We start from the raw sequence: 25,230 nt of genomic DNA, 5'->3' as shown, positions 1-25,230 counted from the left end.
AGTCTTTGTCAGCTAACAACTCGTTTGGTAGAGTCCAGTGGTAATGATGTTTAAAAGCTGACCTCAAATGCTACTCCAAAAATGACAACAAAGTCAAAAACATTTGCTGTCAACGCGCGTTACGATAATTAATGAGAGGGTTAGAAAATACATACAGCCTCTTGGCTTGCTGGTACGTTGGCTGCAAGCTGATAATGTCCACGGTCAAGAGATTCTCCCCAGAATTTCACATTTTCCCTCGAAGCTTCGCTTCTCGGCCTCCTATTCGTCCAATAGACAATTTTTCAGCCGCAAACATTACTAGCCTACATACCAGCCGCCTGGAGGGGTTTATTTACCAAATATACCCCGAGTGATGTTCTCCAAATTTCAAACCTCACATCCACAACGATAAAACTATTGGTTCAAAATTTAATTCAAGATGAGAGGGGGTTTTTCTTGTTACAGAGGAATGAACATGTTTATTTTTTTTATAAAGTTGTACCAGAGGACAATGAAAAGTAACTATCCCACGCAGGAAACAATAATTATTAGCTGTTCGTAAATATTTTTCTTGGGCGTTGCTCCATTTGACGCAAAATTATGCTCTTCACAACAACAAACAAACAACAAACAATCTGTTCCTCGTAGTTCACCATTTTCCTCGAGCTTCGCTATCGGTAAACTGTTCACATTTCGGGACAGATAATGTGTGCGGACAAATATCCGTGCATATTTTTGTGCCAACTGAAGGCTTTTGTTTATTTACTCGTTACCACAAAATTGAAAGTTAAACTGAGTAGCTAATTTTATTCACTTAATTACGGTATTGAGCTTAGACTTTCATTTTCTTCTTCAAGTTCCTGCCAAGTAAAAAGAAAGACAGAATAGACAAGTCACATCAAAGGGAAAGAAGTTCATACCAAGTCCTGAAAACTTTTAATTACTGACAGAAGTGGTTAAGGCTTGCCACAGGAATTTTCAGGTGCTTTAAATTTAAAGGAATGTTATAAAACTTTTTCATTGAATTAAGTGATAAAAAGTTCAAACTCCTTGTTTGGAAACTTTTTTTCTGTTGTTGTGAAAAAAAGCTTCAGGAATGCTAGACTCTGGATTGACTCTGAAACTACTCGTCCTCAAAAAGACCCTTTGCTTGACAAATCAGACATATCATTATCTTTGTTTCATAAATGGAGCAAATTCCATTTCTTCAATTTGCCTTGGGGAAGTTCATCCTTATTCATTACCACCTAATGGGGGGAAGGGGTGAAGGGGGTGGAGGGGGTGGAGGGGTGGAGGGGGGGTAAAGGGGTTGGAAGATTTTGGAATCACATGCTTCTCGGGGGGGGTGGGAGGGAGGGGGATCAGTTGTCACTGACAGAGAAAGTCCTCTAACAGTAATATTTTCTGATAGCTCAAGAATTTTTCTTGTTTTTACTCCAAGTGTTCATTAGCTTATTCTGATCATCTATTTCCATTTTGTAATACTCAATCAAAATGCCCTCTGTATATAGTCAGAGTAACTAACCTTCAGTTGTTTCCGCAACTTCAAAACTTCTATTTCTTGCTTGCAAGTGGCAATCTAATGGCACCATACAAACAGAAGAATAAATACAATTAACCATCTCTTGCAACAGAGAAAAAAATTAATATGGAATTTTAACAATTAAATGATAAATTAATTGAGCATGGAGACCACAAGTGTATCAAGGAGGGGGGAGGGGGGGGGAAAGGGGACACAGAAAAATGACCATTCATACAAGCATAACTTACAGTACCAGTACCACTCAATACTAACTCAAGCTAATTGATTAAAATTAGGTACATCTTTTTACCTTGGATTTCACACCATCAACTTCTTTTTCAAGTTCCTTTTCCTTTAAAAAGTTACAAATATAAGGTCATGTAAATGTTTGTACTTAAGAGTTAAAACAGCTAATCTATTTTAAAGCAAACTGCAACAGGGAGAAGACATGACTGAGAAAATCAATCAAACCATCTCAATGAAACCCACCATCTTTACAAATAATACAAATGACATAAAAAGATCTAACAGCTAAATGTATATGCATTTTTTTACCCTCAAAATTAGTCGTTCATCTTCTATCATGGTGGGAAGGAACCTCTGCAAAAATAACAAGATTTTACATTCACCTTAATGACCAGTTAATAGCCAATACGCAATTTAGGGAAATTATACATTCTTTGTTTTTGCTTTACAACAGTCTTTGATTGGTCCAGGGAACTTGCACACCACAAACATCAAATTGGAACCAAAACTAAAAACAATCACAACTTGGTTACTCATGTTTTTCTGCCCTTCACACAGTTTGCTTTTTTTTCTTTATGCTCATGTTGGCTCCTATTGAAATTTCCTCCACTCAAATTTGCTGCTGTGATTTCTATGGTTTTGGTTTAATTTATATTGATGCTTATATTTTTTCCCTTCACAAATTACCAAATGTCCTCTTGCACATTAGCTTATTGTGTGTTTTGCTGTCACTTACTGTTTTTTTTTTGCCTCTAACCTTCTCAAAGTCTTTTAACCTTTCCTCCTTTTCTTTAATACTTCTTAGCAAGACCTGCTTCTCTTTAGGCCAGTCCTCCATTTTGACTGACATCTTCTAAGAAATGGGTTGCATGGTATCGCAACTCAGGATTACAGCTTCATACCTATGAAGCAAAGACTGAATAACCACCTAAACCATCACCAGCCTGCATGAATATTGCTACCAGCTAAAAGACTGGTACTAACAATGTGGTTGAAACAGGCACAGGAGACCAGGTGATAGTCCAAGCTTCTCAACACCCAGCCAGGTCATTGTGTTGTGTTCTTATGCAAGTTAACAATCTAATTTGTGATCATGTTTAACAGTTATAAGCCATTGCATAGGGTTGGGTGCAACTCCCACAAAACGGGTCAAGTCATGGCTTCCTATTACACTTCCAAGGGAAAAAAAAAAGCAAAGTTTAACAGTAATTAGCACAGTCATGTCTAAGGAGACGTCATAGAAATGTGGCAACTTTTATACATGAGCAACATAAATCTGACTGCCCTTAAGAGACCTTAAGAGACAGTGATGTCCATGGATTTTGTCAACATTCCCAAGGATGTAAAAACCACGTAGATATGTGGCGCAGTCGTTGCAAAAATTCGAACGAAAATGCCAGTTTGCTTCGAAATATCGCTTCAGCATATAAATCATGAATCCTTGTGAAGTTTCTTTGTATTGACTCTACACACTGCGTTAGTTTTAATTTGAGGAAATGCCTGGAAAAGTCAAGCCGTCTTTAAAAACGTACATGATTGAATTTCATTAGTTGATCCTCATAATCAAACTAATCCTTTCATGAGCGCTTATCAGCAACTGTAGTATACCTTACCTCACGAAATATTTTTGCAGTTCCTGCCCTTTGAGTGGTCAGAGGTAATTCTTTATAATATCAGCGCTGGCGAGATTGTATTTATAACAATTGTCTCAAGATCCAAAGCCTTCCGATTAAGGGTTCCAAAGATTTATGGCTCAATATATGACCATCAACTGGTGATAAGTGCTTACCTCTGACTTGCCTTATTGTGGGCGCCCCATTTGCGGAACGGCAGTCTTGACAGTCCTGCTCCTTACTTGTATAATTGACATATTTGTTCTTGATCATTGACATTGTAATCATCATTATTATCAGTATTGTTGGCTTGTTTGAAATTTTAAATGTATTTCATCAAAATACCAAAAAGCAAGGAAAAAAGGAGCTGATAGAAATTACAAGCTTAGGGTCAATATCGAGCCCAGGGTTATTTCGGTTCAGCGGTATGGTCGCCAAATAATAAATGAACAAATGCAAAGCAAATCCTTCTATGGTGGGGAGAGGAGAGGATTAACAGTCCCCTTGCCCAGTTCCCTGGTGATAATTTATGATTACTACGATTTGACACATTTGCTAAACGCGGACTCTTGCTGTGTGTTTGTCTTTATGACATGAAGCGTAAAGACAGCTAATCAACACACAAGAATCCTTACAGTAGCTCTGCATTTGTTGGATATTTTTTTATATGTCCGAAATAATCGAAGATTTCACCACCAATTTACATCCGTTTGCTGGTGTGGTTTTTCTTCAGAGAACAATCATGGCGGATAGCGAAATTTCCAGCGCCTTTCAATTGGCGGATCCCACAGATAAGGAACGTTTCTTTACACGGCTGAGGAAATTAAATGTCAACGACACAAGAGAATTGGACTCTTTTCTCGAAGACTACAAATATCGTAAGCTTATTGTAAATGGTTTCAATCGAGATCTAGTGATTGTCGGCCGTGGCGAGTCGACCGTGTTCGAGGATTTCACTTTACAAGTCTGGAAAAAATACTATATCGAAGAGGAAGTTGCACAGATCGGTATGTTGCAAGGAAGCTTATCATTCCCGGTAGAGGTAAGGTAGTTAATTTGAGAAGTGCAAGGAAATATTCTGAACTTGTAGTGGATAACTCCTTCACTAGCACCCATTGTCAAATATTTAAATAAATCAGCTATATTTATGTATTCGAGTTGATTTGTGCTATCAAGGAGCTATTCTTACACAGTTTGTTGATGTCGAACGTCAACTAAAGAGTTCTCGATCGATTAAATTTTTTTAAGACAATAAACGGCGTTGAAGAGTTGACACGAGCGGTTTAAAATGGATACCGAAAGACTAAGCTTTTCAGATTTTATAAGCTTTAGTGTACAATTCAAACGTCGCGATTCCAAAAGTAACTTTTGCAAGATAGATTCATAGAATTTCTGTTTATATTCCTCTATGCGCGAGTGATCTTGCCTAGTTGTGCCTTTTAAAAAATGCCGTTCATATTTTTCGCACCCTCCTCACGCTTGTCATTGTTCAAGCTCCACATGTGTGAACAGTATGACTTTCATGATTACGAGGACCTGTATGTTGTCAGTGAGAAAACAGTTTGAGTTTTATTTTCCATTGTTTCAAAGTGTGGTAAAATTGAATAAAAGACAAAGGAAAATACAAAACAAATTGATTTGAAAAATTTGCAACTAGGAACAAAACAAGAACCACAACGACTACAATGTTTTTGTCTTCCTGGGGTTGATTTGCATATTGATGTGCTGGTAATCGAATTTTTGTGAGAGATGATGAAGTGAGAGATGCATTTGGTTTCTCTTTATTACCTGTGTATTTTTTACTGGAACATGCTTAATAGTGTAAATGGAAAAGATTATCCTCCAATTCTAATATTCTGAGTATCACAATTTTCATCCATTACTAATTGTCGAGTTAGTGAATTATTAAGACCCTTATTAATATATGACCTGTGATAAATCAATATAAATAAAAGTCTAAATTTGGGTTAATTTCAGCGGCACAGGGTATATGATATAGAATACAATTCACTTGTCAATGGTATTCTCCAATTCTAAGTTTCCCTCTTTTTGCAAAGTGAATTATTATATATAATTAGTATATTTTGCCAGTTTTTTCATAAATTGCAATATTGGAGTCAGCCTTTTTTGAAGTCACATTGTTAAGTTGCACACCTGTCTCATATTTAGAATTTTCAAACATGTTTGAAAGTTGTGAGCTGTCAACTAAACCTGAGTGCAGAATAAATGAATAGGAGAGAAGCACTGTTGTTCCTAAAATAGTTGATGCAATCATCATTTTTCCAAATTGATAGGTTCACGGAATACATGTTAATGAAGTCAGGTCCACATGTAAAATTTAAGATGAGATTGTTGAGGGGATTTACAACTTAAGCTGTATGCTCAGTGAATCTTTTATGGAACAGAAAAACCACGGTGCTGAATTTTATATTTTGATCCTTTAACTCCCTTGATTGACCAAAACAGAATTTCTCCATACAATCTCAGTACAGTATAAGCAGAAAAGTGAGGAGAATCAAGGAAAACTTGAATCACATGTTGGAGAATTCTTTAAACCATTTACATCATAAAAATTGTGGGCAGGCAGTAAGGAGAATTACTAAAGAGATCTGTGAGTAAAAGGGTTAAGTTATTCTTTGTAGGATTCTTTTGAAATATTTTAGAATATTTGGTTTAATTTATTTTCATTATTATGTTAGCATATAGCACATTCCACTTGTTTTTAGACGATTTTGCTGATAAGCAAACATCAATCTCTTTTGCTTAGGGTGTGTTTGTTGGGAAGTCTTCAGGTCGTGTCTATGTCTGTCAGGAGTGTGATGATTACCAAGAACAGTGCATTGTCTGCATTGCCTACAGCTTGGAGCATTTCCTTGTCCGTGGTCCCCAGAAGCTGCTGGAATACAATAAACCTCAGTGTTTGTTTGAGAACTGTTATGGATGCTTTGATCCTCTGATTAAAGACAGAGTTCTAAACTCAATTGGACTGTAGGTCATCAGCCAATATTTAAAGAGGGAGGGTAAAGGCTACATCTTAAGTGGAAACCACGGACACAAAAAAAACATCAACTATTACTTTGGTTATTTTTGAAAGTATTTTAAAGTGGCTGAATTTTTGCAAGTGACTTTTGTTGTGGTTGCTGAATGTGGTTCTGTACTCATTTTTACTCTCAAATACTTCATTTGAAGAAGTAAGGTGGGTTCAAAAAAGATCCGCTTTCCTGACAACTTTCAGTGAAATGATTTTCAAACAATAACAGTTAATGTCCATTAGGGCATAAATAAATTTTTGGGCCAGCTCAGAGCAACCTTAACCTGAGCCAATGTGCACATTTCTGCCCAAGAAAATAAACTGTATTACTATTATTATCACTTTGGATGGACTTGAGTATTCAAATTTAAAAAACTGAAAAAATTGACATCAAAACAGTAAAAACAATTAGCTGAGCTTGCTAGTAGGCTAAAGTATATTTCAGAATGCCGAAATGTAATTTTTTAGCCAACACATTGCACCACAATGCTCGACAAAGTGATACTGTAATAATGGTTGTTGAAGAAACATTTTCTTCTTATCCAGTAATACTACAACCAACAAAGTGATGTATATTTGCTAGAAAAACACAAGTTCTGTATTTCCTAAAACGACTTACAAGACAATCAGGCTTTTTTCCCCTTATTTTCACTTAAATTTTTAAACAACTGGAGTTACTTTAATTTAGGTTCTTGTCTTCATAGATCAAGCCAGTTTAGTAATTGTTAGGTCTCTGGTATGTTTTTTGTGCTAAAATTACAAGACATTTGGAAAAAAGAACTTGTCTGTAAACGCTGCTTAGTTGAGTACAACAGAACTTAATTAGAACAGTTACTGCAACTTGCAACCAAAAAAACTGCTAAGATATTGCTACAATGATAAAGAATTTCTCGAACTTGATGTCACTGCTCTCATTTGGTCCGGTTCCCAGAACATTCAAGATTTGTGAACCTTTGGAACTGTATAATAATCATAAATTCCTTCTGTAAAGTGCTTTGATTCCTGCATGGCCCGTGCAATCTTGTGGCTTTCAAATAGCATTAAATTAATGTTTACAGTATGCAGTACCTTTTTTATAGTAAATAAGAAGTCATCATGATCTTTTTTCCACAGATGTGAAACTTTGTGGTGCAAATTATTTGTTTAAAACATTGTTTCTTTTGGCTGAATAGTTTTGTTAATTAGCTTTATAATTTTGGGTTGATGTTTTGAATACTTAACAGTTATTCACTATAGTGGAGGTGAATGGAGGTGGATATTTACTTGGCCGCTTTGTGGCTTCGTAAATATCCACCACTTTAATTTACACTGAGGTGAAGATTTGTTTTGGTTTATACCACACAGATGCTAAAAAAGTAGTTAATATGTTTATTTCAAATGGGCAGAAATTAATTTCTTGATGTACTCAGAAGTGAATAATACTTGCCATTTACTTTCAAACTAGCCAATCAGCATGCATGAAAAGCACTACTCACCTGTGTGGTATATACTAATCATAGTTAGCCTTGAAATAGTCACTGTCAGATGTATTGATGTACTTGTAGGCAAGGTAAAGATCATATTTTTGTCCAGATCTTACCTGATAGTTCAATTTATGGTTTTATGATTAACCAGTAACTATTGAAGAAAATCAGGGAATTAACATCTATTGTAATAAGTAATACTAACAATTTGAGTTATCCGACATAGGATCTTGTCATTAAATATTGGTGATGATGCAAAAGCCAGTCCCTGTTTAGATACCAGAGTAAAGACAGTTGGAGAAATTAATCCTGCATTGGTGTTACTACTCAACCTTTTACTACCTGTAGTGACTAAGGAAGAATTTGTCCTTACAACGTTAACACAGAATTAAACTGACTAGTGATGAAAAGAAAAAGGGAAAAATTAATTAAGGTATAATTAGTTGATCCAGTAGCAAATTCTCCAAACTTTCATCTTACTGATTGTATGGAAGACAGTAGGGAGAGTTAGTTATAAAGTAATGGTAGTTTAAGGATTTATTACTTTGAAAATGATGTAATATTTTAAATTATAAATGAATAAATGTACTTGACCTAGAGATCTTTTAATTAGGTCTCATCAAGTTTTAAGAATTTAATTACTATGAAATAAGTCTTTGCAGCATAGTTTGTAAATTTATGCTGTCAGTTGCCAATCACCAAAAATAAAAGTTATTATATGAACCATCTAACCTTGTTATGTGCAGTCAGTGAGTTCACATTAGGTGGTATGTTTTACCACAAAGAGTTACGAGTTACAATTTATAGACTCAATTGAAAATTAATTGCCAATTTCAGCTCTTGTAAACATTCTGTATCCCTGAAACAATTACTTGTGATTTTATGCATTCTCTTAGATTTTGAAAATATTTCATTTCCATCACAGAAATAGTCTTCATAGAGAGTTAGTTTCTTTTTAGCTATTTGGTTTCACCTTTCCTTGTTGCCAGGAAATAGAATTTTATTTCCTGAGCAACCTGCATGAATGGTGGTCTGAATTTCTTGCCTACAGAACAAGGCAGTAGGGGCAGAGTGCAAGAGGCAAGGCAGGAAAGCAGGAATCAACTTCCCCTTTCAAAGGTGACTAGCTGCTTGTATTTCCCTTCAACTTCAAGCTGGTGCATGCCTGAAAAATTCAATATTTGATACCAGTTAAGGGTGCAGGGCTAGTAATTCTCAGAATGCCAACTTTTCAACAAATCTGGTATTGGACTAGATACAATCTAGTTGGTCTTAAAGTGGCACAATTTTTTTTCTGGATCACTTCCTTTTATGCTGTTTGTGTTTAAGACCCACACAAAGGTATGAAAACATGAACAAACTTTCACTCAAGGTGATAAAGTCAGAAGGTTGATGTGACCCAAACAAGAGCAGGCCTTAAAATCAAAATTCTGTGTGGAGCTGAGTTGTAGATTTAAGGGCAAGCAAATTCCCAAAAGTCCAGCTAAAGTAAGTTGGTTATTAATAGTGGAACAATTAAAATGATGATGGCAACAAACAAACCTGCAGTCTGTAAAATGTTGAACATAGGTTTTATTAAAAAAAAAAAAAAATCTGTATAAAGGCATTCACCTGGTAATTGTTATGCCATAAATTCATTAAAATTGACACAGTTTGAGCAAATATTTGGCTTTACAACACTGTGTGCATAAAATTATTGATTCTTATTTTTTTTTAAATGAACATATGTAATTCTAATTTTTCTATAATGGACCATCTACAAGCAATGCATGATTTCTTTCCTCAAAAACTGTTAAGCAAAAAAAAAACCTCTTTCATCACGTTTCTTAAAAAAATTCAAAATAATCTATCTACGAGTATGGCTTGATTTGCCCAAGGACAAAAAAAAGCGTTGCCTATCTACAACAAAATTTAACATGCAAGGAAAGCTGTTGGAATCTTCCACTGGAAAATGAATACACATACCTTTGCTCAGAACTGTGGTAATTGTGCAAACGTAACATTTCATATCTGTATGAGACTTTCCAGCATATAAATCAAATGACTTCACATTTTAAATTAATAATTTGGAGTAGTACTCCCCTATAACGTTAGCAGATTGAGTAACAACTATACGTTACGGCAGAAAAAGCCACAATATTGTTCATTGAAGAACGTCAGGCAAAACGAACAGCTATTGTTTCAAACTAGTAACAAGCTAATTCGCATACTGACAAATGGCTGTCAACTGCCCACAGTTCACTAGCTCTGACTAAGGGCTAAAGCTCGAGACTTTAGCTTTAGAGACTCTTTACAGTGATCAATTTATATTTATATTTACAAAATTAACCCCTTATTTATCAGCCCACAATGTAGCCTAGCTTGTGGAAAGCAATGCCATATAAACGGGTAGCTGCAAGATAAGTCTTTGAACTTTCGCTCTCTGGGTTGAAAAAAAAAACCCGATATGAGTAGACTTCCAATTCATTGGCATTCACATTACTTCATTTTGGCCGATGTCACTGGCTAGCAAGACTTCATTCACCGTCTTGAAATATTGCCCTTGAGCCTCACGACTCTGAGTATTTAGTAAATGCCTCAAACAGTGTTACTTAATGACGGATTGTTTCTAAGGAATTTTTCTCACTTCTAACGATTTCCTTCTCAACGAATCAGAAGCATAATTTATCCTTCAGCTGATGCAGCTTTTACTGCACCTGGTACCTGTTCTGACCCTTGTACAATTATGATCTCTAATGAACTAGTACGCGCGAAAAATGAATCAGTTCACACGAATAAATCAGAGCATTCAGTTCAATAAAATTTTTCAGCGATTCGCTCTTTTGAAGAAATATCAGAAACTTGCAATAAGCAAGTTCAATGATCCACTTGTGTTAAATAACTCGAAGGAACGTATCCTTTTTGTCCTTGCGCCTCAACAAGCCACCATTCGTCATTCCCTGTCAAATCTTGCTTTTGTAAAACGGCAACTAATTGCCCTTCGTTTACACTAAGCTCTGCTGTACTGCTGGCCTCAAATGCGAAATCAGCACAGTAATATAATGGAGCCGAAGTTTCCACTGTGCTTGTATCTTGATCCTTCTTCTCTGTCGTCAAATTGCTAGGGGAAGAACTTTCATCATCCTCAGCATCGTCTTGACCATCCCCTCCGGTGACACCGTCATCCACCGGAGATAAATAGCTCTCCGGTACAAAACCCGTAGAACCTGCATTTGAGCGGATCAGCCACCATTCTGGGTTACCACTGCTGTCCGTGTGTCGAAGGACGGACACGATATCTCCCTCGGATACCGACAACTCCCCTGCACTTTGGGCTACGAAGTTGTATTCGACAACGTAGAGCTTGCTATCTACGGGAAGTTTTCCTTCAAAAAGCGAGCTTTCATTTTCGTTGGGCCCCTAGGAATAGGAGAAAAAAGATTTCCATTCTTTCGCTCTGGCTCAGTATTTACGCCCGTCTCTAAAGTGAGTCTCGTAATCAATTTCACGTACACGAGGCGCTAGGTTTCTTCGAATTTGTGCGTCTTTCAAATAAATTATAAAAAAATAAAAACATTTTAAATAGCCATTTAGATCATCACAGCTTTCGCTATTATTTTGACACCTAAAAAATACGAGGTAAACTACGTACTATATGGTTGTCACGCCTGCAAATTCACTCCACTGAGAGTCAATGAAAGATTCAAATGCTGCATGTAAAGATGATCGATGATAATGAACAATCAAACAGCTGATCACAAAAATTCATGTAGCTTTCAACAGCGTAAACAGCCCAACTTATCTCCTGATGAATAAATGATCAATGGAGGTTTCGCCACACTGCAAGTTTCCCCCTACCACCCTTGTGAGTTCGCCCCTGAAGTAAAGTGAGTTCGCCCCTGAAGTAAAGTGAGTTCGCCCCCAGTTCTTTCAACTCATTTTCTTTTGATTTTAACAGAATAAGTTCCCTGATTTCAAAAGAATACCTTTTTCTGTAGAGAAACGATTTGAATGATTTTGTGAGCAAACTTGCAAAAAGTAATAGGAGTCGAACTTGCAATGGGGCGAAACCTCCAGATACCTAAAGATATAACGAAACCGTCAAACAAACTACGGCAACGCACTTAACTGTTATTTTCCAATTCAACGAAGTAGTCGGTTTATTCAACAACTAAAATGTGCTCATTTAGTGACTTACAGGTTGTGTTATGCTACTACGTTTTCGAGGTGCTGGTCGTGGTTGATGAATCCTGGGAGAAGGGGATGTTGGATCCTCTCTCTTGGCCACCCCACCCTCTTCACCCTCTTCGTTGGGCGTGGAATCTAATAAACTGGTCTTGTTTCCGTTGTCATCTTCTACCGTATCCTAGATAGATAGAATACAAAGAAATAAGTTAAAACGCTTAGTAATTTCGACAACCAGCGTTCATTGTGACCTTCAAATTCTCTGGTAGTGGAATAATAACATTTCAATTTCAAAAGAATTATTGAACAAGAGAATATAAATCTGAACAGTATAAAAATGAAACATTCACACAAATCAAAATCAAGATAAAAATATCAAACCTACTGGTTTTGAGGTTACGCTGTACATATACAAGTAACACAGTCGTACATGAGAGAACCTTTAAAAATCTCCGTCGGAACTACACACAAATCGAGATCAGTTTATCAGCACTTAGGGAGCAGTCATCAATCATATCCGGGGTGGTGGGGGAGGAGAAAGGGGGCTTGGAGGATTTTAGAGGATTACCAAGTTTTCAGGGGAGACAGAGGGGAATCAGTCGTCGCCAACAGAGTATAAAGTGGGGACTATTGAAAATTGTCAGCCAGTCAACTTCCAATGAGGGGTGAAGGGTGGGGGAGGTAATGAAAACATTACAGAACCTAATGGTTGGGGATCAGGTAAACTTTATCGTGACACAACTAAAATCCTCCAAACTTTCCCCCCGTCTCCCCCTCGTCAGGCAGTAATACAATGACCGATCCCTTAAAATGCGTGGAATGGTGTGACGACAAGGCTCAAAGCTACACGATGGGTTTTACACAACAAACTTACAAGATGGTTGGATAGTAAATTTGGGCTTTTTATCACAGATCTCCTCTTCTTCCGAGAACTGTCTTTTGCCACAAAACTACAAGGTATAAAGCTGAGCTCTGAGAACTGTTCCATAACTTGCATCGATCTCTTGCTGTGATGCTCGATAATGTCTTCGTCGATTTCCTGCACAACTGGAAGCTGTAAAAGCAAAACGTTCATCAACAAAATGTCAGACCTAAACGTTCACAGTTAACTTAACACTTTGAAACTGTCTTAGAATCGACCAACGTTGCTTAATTCGCCATCAAAAATGAAAGCTGACTTTGAATTAAGTTTTGTAACCTCCGGCCACAGATGTACATTTTTTTCTGCTTATCAAACGCGTTTCTATTCCATGTGTTTCCGTCATAAACGATATTTTTTGGAAGACAACACAGTCAACACTAAATCACGAATTTTTTAACCGTCTACAAACTGACATCAGTGTACATATTCTCCAAACTGTTCTCTATACATTTCTTAAAGTGCTGACAAAGAGAATTTGTTAAACAATCAAGACCTTCTTTAGTTGGTGATCATTTCCTTTATTCTTGTGTGATGTGTGATTAAGGGGTGATGTTGTTAGGAGAAATTGGATGTTAGTCACTCTCAGGAGTCAAAGGGTTAAGGGAAATGGTTTTTGGGTGGAATAGACCCTTCGACCCTGATCAAATTCTCTAAACTACTTCTGAGAAACACCCAGAGTAGGCCGCAAAAAACTGCCATATACGGCTGCAAAATCTTCGCCTGGCTCATTTACGATGTTTGCATGCACGTGGAAATCACAGTACCTCTAAAAGTTGGTCGTAGTCTTCGTGAACTTCATTGTACAGTTTCTTTTGTGCTATAGCAAAGTTTTCCAGACAGTCAAGAACTAAAGCTATACACTTCTCAGTAAACCCAGGGATCTCTTCCAGCAGTTGAGTGTTCAAAGCCTCGTAGTTTTTCTTCGCAAGTTCCAGCTCTTCTTTAGCCTGGAAAAGATTTCAGTCCGGCGGAAATCACACAGCATCCTTTACTGAAACATAAAACTTAGCCATCCTGATCCAAAGATTCTGAGTCATAATTGTTCTTAGAGAATTATTCCCTTCTCAAAAGGAGCCGGTATCCCGCGGCCAAAACCGCCGGCTAGTCTACCATTTTTTCCCACCTGCTTTCACCTTATTTTACAACTCACCGCTTTCAACTTTTCTCGGTCTTTAATCTTGTCAATCTTGTTTGACCTGTGGTCGTAGTCCAAGCATTTATCGTTTCGTTTTTGGATTAAACGCTGGGGGCCTTGAAACAAGTTGAGTAAGGAGTTGAGCGGGGATAAAACCTGCGTTTGAACACTGTCCATCTGTCGAGGGATAAATTTCATAAAGACCAAACGTTTGAAAGACTTCTTTCATGATAAAGTTACCGCAAACGTCCTTAAAAATAAGGAATTTTATAAACAAATACAGTCCAAGTGTTAGCGAGACATCTTTCCTGGTACGGCTGTTGCAAACGTCCTCGAAAAGATATGAAACAAACGCCTTCAAATCCTCGTTCTAAAATTCAGACAGTCAATAAATACTCATTGCGCTAAAAAAGGTCAGTCCGCATGTCTTATTTATGCGAACAAGAATTTCGAGGTAAAATTTCTTAAGCATGAGTTTTACCGATTAAGAAAGGTTGATAAATTTCCAAAAGCAGAATATATGTGATTGAAAAAGACCATTTCGACAAGTGTGCTAATCGTGCAACTTCCTCTTGAGGGGCAATGTAATTTTGTTTTATCAAGTTTCATGGCAGAGGAGGACTGTCATTTTAATTTTTGTTTACCAGCTAATAATATAACTATTTCGGAACAAACGGTTAAACTTTGTCCCATGATCTCGATCGCGAATCCGAACCAACAAAAATACACTTACGAATCTGGTTAGAACAGTTTCACCAATCTTCATTTGTATTCTCTGAAAAGTGGAAACTTCAGAGCACGTTGAAGCTTCTTGATAAAAGTCGCTGACATTCTGCCCTGACCACTTGTGGCATTCCATAGCTTCCTAAACATGGATGAAGCATTTCAATGTGAGGTTCAACCTTGCTGAAAATTGTTTACATCAGTCAACGCAAACTGTAGGTAGAAACAAACGACAGCGGAAATTTTGGCGGGAAATTTGGGCCGTGACACCAGTTTGGCAGGAAAAAAGAGCGTGCACTGCACTTAGCCTCTTTGAGCGTCGGCTTTCCTAAGATTTATATTGTATCTTTGAGTTTTAAAGTTATAAAGATATCAAATCCGCTAAGCATTGGTTCCGAATGACCTTCCCTAACCAAACAACCGCTCTTCTCAAAGCTGAAAGTTTTTAACCTCTATAATAACAGCTTGTAGCATTAGATGACCTTAAAGTCCTCCAGATAAGCAGAAATGTTCTTCAACATCGTTTTTACTGTTTTCTCTATTGTGCGGAATCTTTTCTCTTCTTCAATGAACTTTTCGTCGACAGTCTTCAAAGGAAACAATAAAAAAAGAAGATAAGCAAAAGTCAGTCTATATGGATAAAAAAGGTGTGTATTGAGACCAACCGATGCGATTGAATGAAAAAAAGAGGTCGGTTTGAGGCAGTTCAAAAAGGTAATTTACAAAAACCCAGACCGTGTAGGTATAATTTGTCTAGTTGTTGTTTGGGTGAGGTTTGTTTTGCGGCAACAATAAAAATATCCACTATACAGAGAAAAACGTTACAAAAATTTTGCCTGAAAACCTTCATAAATCATCAACCAGCCTATCATCGACCAATCAGATTATCTCTTTTATCAAATACCTGTGACACGAGTCCTGTGAGCTGTGTCAGCCTCTGATTAAATCTGGATCCTTTCTTCACAACTGAATGCCAATTTAGTTTTTGTATCATGTTTGTTAAACCACTGTCTTCTACTTTCTTGTACTTGACAACTATTCAAAAATGGAAAGAAAAACCTTAAGTGTTTTTGCTACTGGACCAAAATGAAGACTTTCACAACCAGAAATTCAAACAAATGAAAAAAAAAGTTGCACTGCGCAAACTTACCAAGATCTTTTCTCCTTTTAAATTCATTGATGGCGTTTGCCACATCAGCCATGACTGATATAGCCTTTATCAAGTTGTACTTATCTCGGTGGATTTCAGCCGTGTACTGTTAGAAAAAAGAAATAAATATAACAGAATTCGGCAGCGCAGTTGCACTACATTGAAGAAACATCATACCCATTGTTCCTTCATAACCTCACTTTAGTGCAGTACTTCTTTAGATACAGTAAATTATTGTAGGTGGCAAGGAATTTGCAACTGGGGAGGGGACGGGGACTCATTACACACACACCAGGCGCATATACCCTCTGAAAGTTCGCAAAATGTCCCCTCTGCAGATCTTTGGATTCCACTTTGCATTCTTAACAATATCTAGTGCTGGAGAGCTTGAAATTCAGCAGTTTAGAGAAGGGCGGTTACAGTACCTTGAGCAGTTCATTCAATAAGAGCGGATACTTGAGAACTCGTTGGACCGGCTTGATAAGAAACGATGGCAAGTCCCAACACCTTGTGTGTTCCCTAACAACAACGAGAATACAAAAGATTTGACGAGGATAACAACGCAGCCGACATGAAGTAAAACGTTCTATGATCATTTTAAAGTGCAATTAAACCAACGCTGGTTGAGATGTCCTTGTCGCCATCATCAAGAAGCATTATTTATCAACTGAGCTCAGTTGTCGGGCCTGCGCTTAATTCGCTGCCGACACAAATCAGCCACTAAGTAAGAGTTGGTAACCAACGGTTTTTGTGTTCTTCAAATACCCTTTTAATTACCTAATTTTGTCCAGACACTTTGTAAAGGCATCTTGTATATCTGGTATTTCTTCATACTGCAAATGCAATTATAAACAGTATCAGTCTCTCATATAATAATAAGCTATCATGCTTTACGCCAAGGACTCCCACAGTATGCTGTCTAGTTTTCACTGAATTATATACATCAATCATACAAGGACTCGGAAGAAATTAAACCTGTTCTAATTCGTCTGACCTAGATTCTCTTAAGTTTGTGGCTCGGCTTTTGTCCTTGATTTTGCATTTTCACTAGGTAGAAAGCGCTCTTACAACTAAGACTAAAAGTCCTTTGCAGGTGAAAACCTGCTTTATGTGGAGAGGATGTACAGTTGATGTACAGTTTTACCTTTTCCATGAGCGAGATAGCATCATCGTGATTTCTACAATAAACAGCGTAAACTTCCTTCATTTCATCAGCTATGTCCACAAAGCACTTTCCTGTAGAGATGGAGAAGTAACTCTTAGCTACCTGATCGTCACATTTAAAGCGACTCTAGTTCCTTCAATGGATAAATAAACGCCCAAACCCAGACCTCCCTCGTTCCACCGATACCATGGCGCCGTTTGCGATTTCGCTGTGGTTTACTAAGTGAACACATGTAACAGGCTAAACCATAGCAAAATTTAGCATCCACAAGCACGCAATAAGCACGTTACCAAGTTCTTGATCATTTCCTTTCGTATCATCGACAGCATTTTCTAAGCTGGTTAGAAGTTTCTGTGAGGTTTTCAGGACACTCTCGATATTACCAAACAATCCTTCACAGTCGAGGTCCTTCACCTGAGGGAAAAAAAAATCACAGCATACCAAATTAATTCGAAATTTACTAGAAACCTTTTTCCTTCGCTACTTTCGGATGATCGGGTGAGAAAGTATGAGGCCTGGAGCGACGCAAGTCTGCGAGAGGTCTAGGGGTCTAACGCAGATAATGATCGCCGGTAAACCTCTCCCCACTCCCCGACTCGTCTCAAATCATCCCGCGGGCGGAGAAACGCACGCCTTGCTGCGCTTATAAATGAGGCCATGCTCGCAAGCTTTCTTTGAGGAGTACGACATCTCACTTGTATGTGCACCCGAAACTAACCTGAGAAATTTGTAGCTCACGAAGAAAATAAGTTACACAAAGCTCAAGATCATTGCAGTAATCCTTCTCTGTATTGATAAGTTCAGTTACAACTCGTTGTCTCTGTTCTGCCATATGCTTTTGGCTTGATGCAGCTGGCTTTTCTGTTAGACTGTGCAGGGAAGCTGTCGAGGAACAACAAACTTCATTATTTCCTCCTTTCAAAAAACGCCACTTTGTTTCTTTGAATAAGTATTTGAGTCAAGTACCAAATAGTTTTCTCGAATTAGCATCGTTCCCAGTAATTCTCTCAAAGTTTTCGTCACTGACCCAACAGAGACTTCTAAAATTCATTTAAAGTCAGCCAGAGTAAAAGTTCTCCAAGATTTTTCCAGTTTTCATCTGTAATGCCAAAAAGGAATATGCAACGAATTTCTATTGCATGCATTCTAGCATAATGCGAGTTTTTTTCCATCACAAATCGACCTGTTTGCTTGGCATTGTATTCAGATTGCTGAGGAAAGTTGCATCTAACTTACTAAATTACGCACTTTTTCTTAAGGTCATTGTGAATCAGCAGAAATTGGGAACGTTACAGCAGTAATCCAAATGAAAGCCTCGCTCAGCTTCGCTAGTTTTATGGTATGAAGAATTAACCCAAACAATACCTTCTAATTCAGTGATTTTTGTTCTAATCTTATCCACAAGCTCAGCACAAACTTCAAGATTTTCCATAACCTCCTTCTTTCTGTTCTCCTCTACCACACCAAGTAACATTTCAAGACTTCTCTGACTCCTGACTTGTTTCTGAAAATTTCAGAATATAAAATATAAAAAAAATTGCAAAGTAAAAAGAAAGGCGTTGATAATTTGTCACCGCGCGCTGACGTCAATTTTATTCGCTGATTTTTTTTTTTAATATGAGCGACGGTCGAAAAGCAGGGACTACTCACAGTAGTCTAGTTGACTCACTGCTATCAACGCACAACTGATATAAAACCAACTCTTTCACTTTCCCAGAGACGCAACACAACAGTCTTTTTTCAATAATATTAATCTCACTCAGTTACTACATGCAAGTTTGTATGTGACAAGCCTGCTTCATACAGCTATGATCAATAAAGTGTACACCAGAGTGTCCCGTTGAGAGTAAAGAAATAAAAAAATCGCAAGTTTGAGCTTGGTCATCGAATGTAGACAGATGAAAGATGGAACATCTTTTTGTAAAGACAGTCTGTGCATAGAGAACCAAAAATTGAAACACCGATCCAGCTTTTCATATAAAGGGCAAAAGCCTGATGTTACTGGATTACAATTCCAAAATACTACGCACATCTAGGTCTGCTTCCAAGTCTCCTATTTTAACCTTCAGCATTTTCTTCCGGTGTGACTCTATCAAAAACACTTGCTCATCTGAAAGAGAGCATCACACGAATGAAGACCTTGTAAACTGGTACACGAGCTAACAGTTACTTGACATTAATTTTCATATACGTCTTTCAAAGATGCATATAATGTGAATCTTGTTGACTAATTCAATTTCACAGTTCTCAAAATCGTGCCATTTAATCATCTCATCTTTTTATTCTTACACTCCCCATATTCCCATAAAGGTGACACTTGTGCTTACCAAGTACGAAAAATACACAAAATTCAGAAAAATTAGTCTTCTTGCTGTATTCTATAAAATCTAAAAAGGCTATTTCAAAAAAATGTTCAAACCTTTGAGATTTTTTAATTCTTCTTCCCATTCTGTTATCTTTTGTTGGCTCTGTGAAATCTTTGCCTCCATTTCCCTCTGCTTTACAGGGTCAGTCATGACAAGCTACAGACACAATGCAAAAATGTAACATTACACATGTTCATACAGGTATCCATACAATACAGGGCTTAATATATCATTAATACAGGCTCACTGGCCAACAAACTAAACCAGGTAGAGTTTTACAGGCCATAATTGCAAATGTCACCTCATAAGGTTCCTGTCCAGTCAGGAAAGAATATCTCTGAAACTAGATCATGAGCTTAAAAAGATTGAAACCCATGACACATGGTACTTACATGCTTGCTTTAAGACTTAGGCATTGCCAATGATTATGTCGTACTTAAATAAAGTAGACATTTAGTGTCCTCACAAAACCAAGGACTGTTTCAGGAATCAAGTTAATTTACTATGGGTGGGACAAGAACTGTTGGAAAAAGAAAACACTTGCTTTTCTTCAAAGTCTGTGCTAATCTGTGACTCTTAGCAGTGCTTCATGTAATTAACTGAATGTTTGGAACAGGTTATCAAAATCAAAGCATGCAAAAAGAAAGGATCTGTACCTGAGAAATGGTTTTAAAACCAGAGTAAACTTTCATTTCTTTCTGTTGACAAACAAAAAACGATTAAATTCAACAAAAGGATTTAATTCACCAAAGGAATTAAATTTAACAAGTGCTTATGTGACCAACTGAATTTACATTAGTTTAGAGCTCATTTGACATGTTTCCAAAAACAACAACTAAACCATAGCTGTAACACCTGAATGAGCACTTATAGTCATTATGTACTCTTCAAATCTATGGTTTCTTCCTTACATGAGAAATTTCTAAACCTGCCATTGCAAACAGAAGTCTAATGTTGTTGTTGCTGTCAGTTTATCCAATTAATAAGCTTTATCAGTGCCTTTTTAGATAACTCAATTTGAATCATTTTAATGTCTCTATTTCACCTTCAGATTCTCTTCTGCCTCTGCAATTCTTTCCTGCAGTGTTGTTAGGCCTGGAACATCCATTTCATCTGTTGGACTGCCACCTAAAATAATGCACCATTGCAATGTACTACGTTATTATACATTGCAACCTATCAGCTGACATAAGAACACTAGTTAAAATATATTCCCTGTGATACTTTTTGACCAGCTCTACAAACAAATCTGCACAGCTATCTGAAAATAATTTAATATACTTCTTACCTTTGTTCAAAGACTGTTGATCACTTTGTGCAACACTACTGAATTTCTTCTGCTTTGACTGCTCTAGACTGTTTGAATGCCTCGACTTCTGCTGACTCTGAAAATAATATGATTCACTGATTGTTCATTTTTTTTTCCTCTTTTGGAAACAAAGAGAAAAAAATGGGCCTACACGTTAAGGCCCGTTATTTTGCAGCCTATTCAGCAAATCAGAGGTCAGAGTTCAAGCTCTTACTGGGGTCAATTTGTTGTTAGTTTGGGCAAAAACACCTGGCTCTCACATAACAGTCATTATGCTTCTTGCTAATTAGGAGTATAGATGGGTACTGGCATATTGTCAATAAATCCTGAGAAAATGTTGTGGGAGTAGCTACCAGACAGTAGCATACCACAGAGGGAAAAACAATACCACTAGGTAATGCAGAGTAATCTTGCATTAGTTCTGGCAGAGTGGGCTGCTTAATTCCTGTGCAAGAATTACCCAATAGCGAATGCAGATGTGGGTGTTTCATACTTGTCAAAGGAGGAGACTTGTGACTTTGTACAGTATATGAAATAATCAGCCCAAATAGATGAACAACACTGTTGAGAGTCTGCTATCTCTTACAGTTCTACCAAACTCAAGCTGAAATATCTAGCTTAGTAACTGAACAAATTTAAAACATGTATGTATAACAAGTATAATGATACACTTTAATTACCTTCTCTTTTACATGACCACTGTCCACCATGTCTTTCCAATACACAGAATGTGGCCTAGCCAGGGGTTTAGGTTTATCTTCCAACCTTGACTGGGAAGATTCTCTAAGGTTCAAACCACTGTGACTTGCACTTTCCAATAAAGAAATATTATGTGGCCTTCCATTCTGTTTGATGTATTTTAAATCCAATTGTTGCTGATCCTTTCCTTTTAACATTGAACCCTCCCCATTTAAGTGACCTTGTGCAAGTCCCTTCAAACTGTTAGCAGGTAGTGTGCTGCTACGCATGTGAATTCCATGACTGCTGTTTCTTATAGGTGGAGGGGGTGCTGGTCGTCTGGGTGTGATTGGAGAATCCTCTGACGCACTTGATTCACTGTTTTCATCCTCCAATCCTCTTTGAGGTAAGGGTAAAAGTGGTGAAGGAAGAGAAGTGCAGTTTCCTGACAGCAAATCAAATTCATCATCAAAACTCCCACTTGTATTTTCAATTGACATATGTCCACTCTTACCAATTCGTTTACCAGGCCAAGTTCCAGAAGAATTCTGATAACTTGAAAGATGAAACTGAGAACGATTTTGCAAATTTGCAGTCTCTGAGGAAAAATATTCAGTCCTCTCTTTTGCATTTGACATTGAAACTCTTCCATGTGATGGCAAAGTAATGACAGAACTAACCACTGTTTGGTGACTTCTGGTTGTAGTGGGTTCTTGTCGGGTCTCACCTCCTAAGTATTTCACTGAATAACTGTGGTTTGGCTTAGTTCCGATTGCTGGCCTTGGTTTTAAAACAGGTTTATTTAATTGTACAGTTTCAGAAGTATATCTCGAAGTAGGTAAGTTAGAAGGTAGAAGTGCAGGAGTTGGATCCAAAGTGAAAGATGAGTCCAAAAGAGAATTGTAAGAATTCCTTTCCTTCCTTGGGGAGGATTCAACAACACTATTACCTTTCTGACCCTTGTGCAATGCACTCAAATAACCTGAATCAGACACTTTGTTGTCAAATATAGTGGAAAAACTGTCATCAAATGTGAGTCTTTGTGTCCTCCTTGGAGGCTTCCTATCTGAAAACTCCGTGTTTATGTCATAAACAGGTTCTAGATATGCAGCAGGGCATGAACCACAAATTCCACTATCCAGCTGGCCCTCTATCCAGTTATCATCGTCAGTGTTAAGAACGGTCACAACATCTCCCTTATTCAACTCAAGATCTCCTGAATACAATGCAGTAAAATGAAACATTGCCTTTCCTTTCATTCCTGGCTTCCATTTAACATTAGAAATGATTGCATTGCTGTGGTCTCTGGGTTTAGAAGATGAGTCCACAAAAGAAAAGAATTCATTTTCAAACCTATTTTCCTCTGGTGGTAAGTCAACCTCAACAGCCACAAAGCTTGAAGGAAAAAGTCCCACATTTCCATTGATTTCTCCTTCCATCCACTGTGAATTCAAACGTTTATGAAGAAAGATACGGTCACCTTCACGAAATGTCAATTCCCCTTCACTTTCCCCAACAAATGGGTACACAGCATGGGCACATGGCCTCTCAGAGGATTTAATGTAACTCTTGGGGAAGAGCCCAATCCTTCCATTAAATGAGCCTTCCATCCAGTCTTCATCAACATCTTTTGTGACCTCTATCAGAGCACCACTTGGAAAGGTAAGCTCACTGTCATTACGAGCACAAAATGCAAAAGCAGTCTCCACTATAGAACCATCAGGATTTCCTAGCTTTGCTAAAATATCATTGAATTTATTGCCATTATGCTCCCTTGATGATGCATGTTGGTGTTGTGCTCCAGCACTTGATGGTACAGCTCTCTCTTGGTGTGACTCATTTTCTAATCTTTCTGCATAAGTAACAGGAAACCAGCCAATTTCTCCGTCATAACTGGCTTCCAACCAGTGCTTATTAATGTATTGTGTAATTCTTATGATACCTCCCTGAGGAACAGAGAGTTCACCAGGGCTTTCTGCCTGGAAAGAGTATAAAGCCCTTGCAAAAGTGCCTTCCATGGATAGGGACACATAACCACGTTCTGTGAAGAAAGCACAGACATAAATAGGATTTTATGATCAATCATGTCAACTTATGGAAAATATAACCCTAAGATAAACATGTATTGTTACAAACAAAAAGGAGAATAGCTTTTATTAGTGTGACAATACAGAAGATTGATAATGAAAAAATCCTTTAATTCCCAAAATTAAATAATATGAATGATGAAAAAAAGAATTCTATAACTTAACATCTTCCAAGGCTAAATATTATTCTCAAATGGTGTTCAACCCGACATCTTACTTGCTCACTGTTCTCACATGTGAGCTGTTGAATTGAAGAATAGAAATTCCATATCTATGCATGCCCATGCATGTGTAGATATGGAATTCATTTTAGGACAAAATTTAACTTGAATGATTCACTTGTACTGTTGATTTTACATTTTCTCTTTAAACTCAAATTTTCTGTTAAACAGTATTTAATAGACTTTTCCTTCTGAAACCAAGTCAAACATGATCCTCCATGTTTAAGGGAAAAATAGCTTAATTTGCTGCATAGCCAGTTTGTTGTATGCCTCATAATTTGCCTCTTCAGTATAATTTCCATTTTTTCTGTTGTTGCTCCATTCCAGAATCCCTAGTGCCCTGAATGATGAAGCTGTGAGCTCAAGCAGACCTAGAAAATATTTCAGCTTTCATCTATTTGGCTCTAATCACAACACTATTTATTGTAGCATCATCACGTAATTTGCAAATTAATTATCATTTGTTTAATTTGAACACCTGTTAAGTGTGTGATACATCCACCAACAACTTGGAATTTGAAAATTGCAAATCTCACTTCAATAAAACCAAAGTATGTGTAAATCATGTATATGACATAAGTATATCTTAACAAACCACTAGATCAATATCGCATGACGATATTGTTATTAAAAACACCTACTCAATGGCTAGCTAATACATGTATAATGCATCAATTTGAAGAAAACTGTATAACATTCACAGTACCAAAAAATTGTTTTGATTTCGCTAACCCTAAAAAAGCACTCCTACCATAATTCCTCTTCTGTCAATTATACATCTCAAACGCTTAGTCAAACGAATACCGATCTCCTGTTCAACTACGTGAACCCAAAAATTTCGGTATCGAAGAACTCTTGAGGTAGGAATGAATTTTAATTATTTCTTGGCTATGGCAAACACGTAGATCATTCAATTTCACTTAAGTCGAAAGCAAGAGTTCACCTCAAACTACTGGGTATTAGACACTACTGTAAAAAAAATTGCCGCTCATAACTTTTACCGAATAGATCATCCATTGATTTTAATCTTCTATTGGCCAGGTGAACCTATGCCCTTGTCGGTGCGAGAACACATGTAACAGACGAAATTGTTAGAAATTTCTAAGTTCAACTTGTAAAAAGAGTAAACTGTCCATATCAGCAAAGACCAGATAGCGTATTTCACCCTTTTTGAAACGAATACGCCATGAGGAGCCCAATCTAACGAAACCCAATTAGTTCGAGTAATCCATTTTTCACGTCCGTCGTACCTTGTAAATCTGCTAAAGAGAAGACTTCTCCGTCACTGTATGAGTAGAAGCTTGTGCAGAGCCATACCTAAGAATTCTATGAGGCCAGAATACGGTTAAAATTAGCCAAAGATACCAAAGTTTCATTTTAAATGCATACCTTCGGCTCTCCAGTGTCATGTTTTGGCACTTACAAAAACCTCTAATTTCTTGTCAGTTTACAA

At 37.3% G+C, this 25,230-nt stretch overlaps 3 protein-coding genes across 5 annotated transcripts; 1 reads left to right on the top strand and 2 right to left on the bottom strand.

Moving 5' to 3' along the window:
- Nucleotides 1-397: 397 nt before the first annotated feature.
- On the bottom strand, nt 398-3,635 carry LOC136279926 (chromosome partition protein Smc-like). Of its 3 annotated transcripts, none has more exons than XM_066164415.1 (6): nt 3,540-3,635; nt 2,508-2,652; nt 2,060-2,104; nt 1,815-1,856; nt 1,508-1,561; nt 398-842 (listed from the first exon to the last, which is right to left on the bottom strand). In XM_066164415.1, exons 2-6 carry the CDS (start codon nt 2,598-2,600, stop codon nt 801-803), a joined length of 276 nt encoding a protein of 91 aa, XP_066020512.1. In that variant the 5' UTR covers nt 2,601-2,652; nt 3,540-3,635; the 3' UTR covers nt 398-800. The 3 variants fall into 3 exon arrangements, with proteins under 3 accessions (XP_066020512.1, XP_066020511.1, XP_066020510.1); XM_066164414.1 differs by lacking the exon at nt 3,540-3,635 and adding an exon at nt 3,364-3,526 and having other exon boundaries at nt 2,508-2,666; XM_066164413.1 differs by lacking the exon at nt 3,540-3,635 and adding an exon at nt 3,364-3,526.
- Nucleotides 3,636-3,923: 288 nt separating this feature from the next.
- Nucleotides 3,924-8,588, top strand: LOC136279965 (uncharacterized). Its single transcript, XM_066164512.1, has 2 exons — nt 3,924-4,405; nt 6,131-8,588. Exons 1-2 carry the CDS (start codon nt 4,031-4,033, stop codon nt 6,353-6,355), a joined length of 600 nt encoding a protein of 199 aa, XP_066020609.1. The 5' UTR covers nt 3,924-4,030; the 3' UTR covers nt 6,356-8,588.
- An 824-nt stretch (nt 8,589-9,412) lies between these two features.
- LOC131770534 (dynamin-binding protein) lies at nt 9,413-25,230 on the bottom strand. The gene is made up of 23 exons (XM_059086251.2): nt 25,167-25,230; nt 25,028-25,103; nt 21,472-23,510; nt 20,771-20,867; nt 20,528-20,610; nt 20,139-20,180; nt 19,536-19,638; nt 19,147-19,226; nt 18,482-18,620; nt 17,835-17,998; nt 17,407-17,530; nt 17,096-17,187; nt 16,729-16,784; nt 16,377-16,470; nt 15,952-16,057; nt 15,706-15,836; nt 15,284-15,388; nt 14,812-14,943; nt 14,094-14,255; nt 13,708-13,890; nt 12,896-13,075; nt 12,035-12,202; nt 9,413-11,256 (listed from the first exon to the last, which is right to left on the bottom strand). The coding sequence occupies exons 3-23, from the start codon at nt 23,485-23,487 to the stop codon at nt 10,714-10,716; spliced, it is 4,800 nt and encodes a 1,599-aa protein (XP_058942234.2). The 5' UTR covers nt 23,488-23,510; nt 25,028-25,103; nt 25,167-25,230; the 3' UTR covers nt 9,413-10,713.

Source organism: Pocillopora verrucosa, chromosome 3, assembly GCF_036669915.1.
Source record: "Pocillopora verrucosa isolate sample1 chromosome 3, ASM3666991v2, whole genome shotgun sequence".
Classification (NCBI taxonomy): domain Eukaryota; kingdom Metazoa; phylum Cnidaria; class Anthozoa; order Scleractinia; family Pocilloporidae; genus Pocillopora; species Pocillopora verrucosa.
This window is presented reverse-complemented; position numbering and strand designations above follow the sequence as displayed.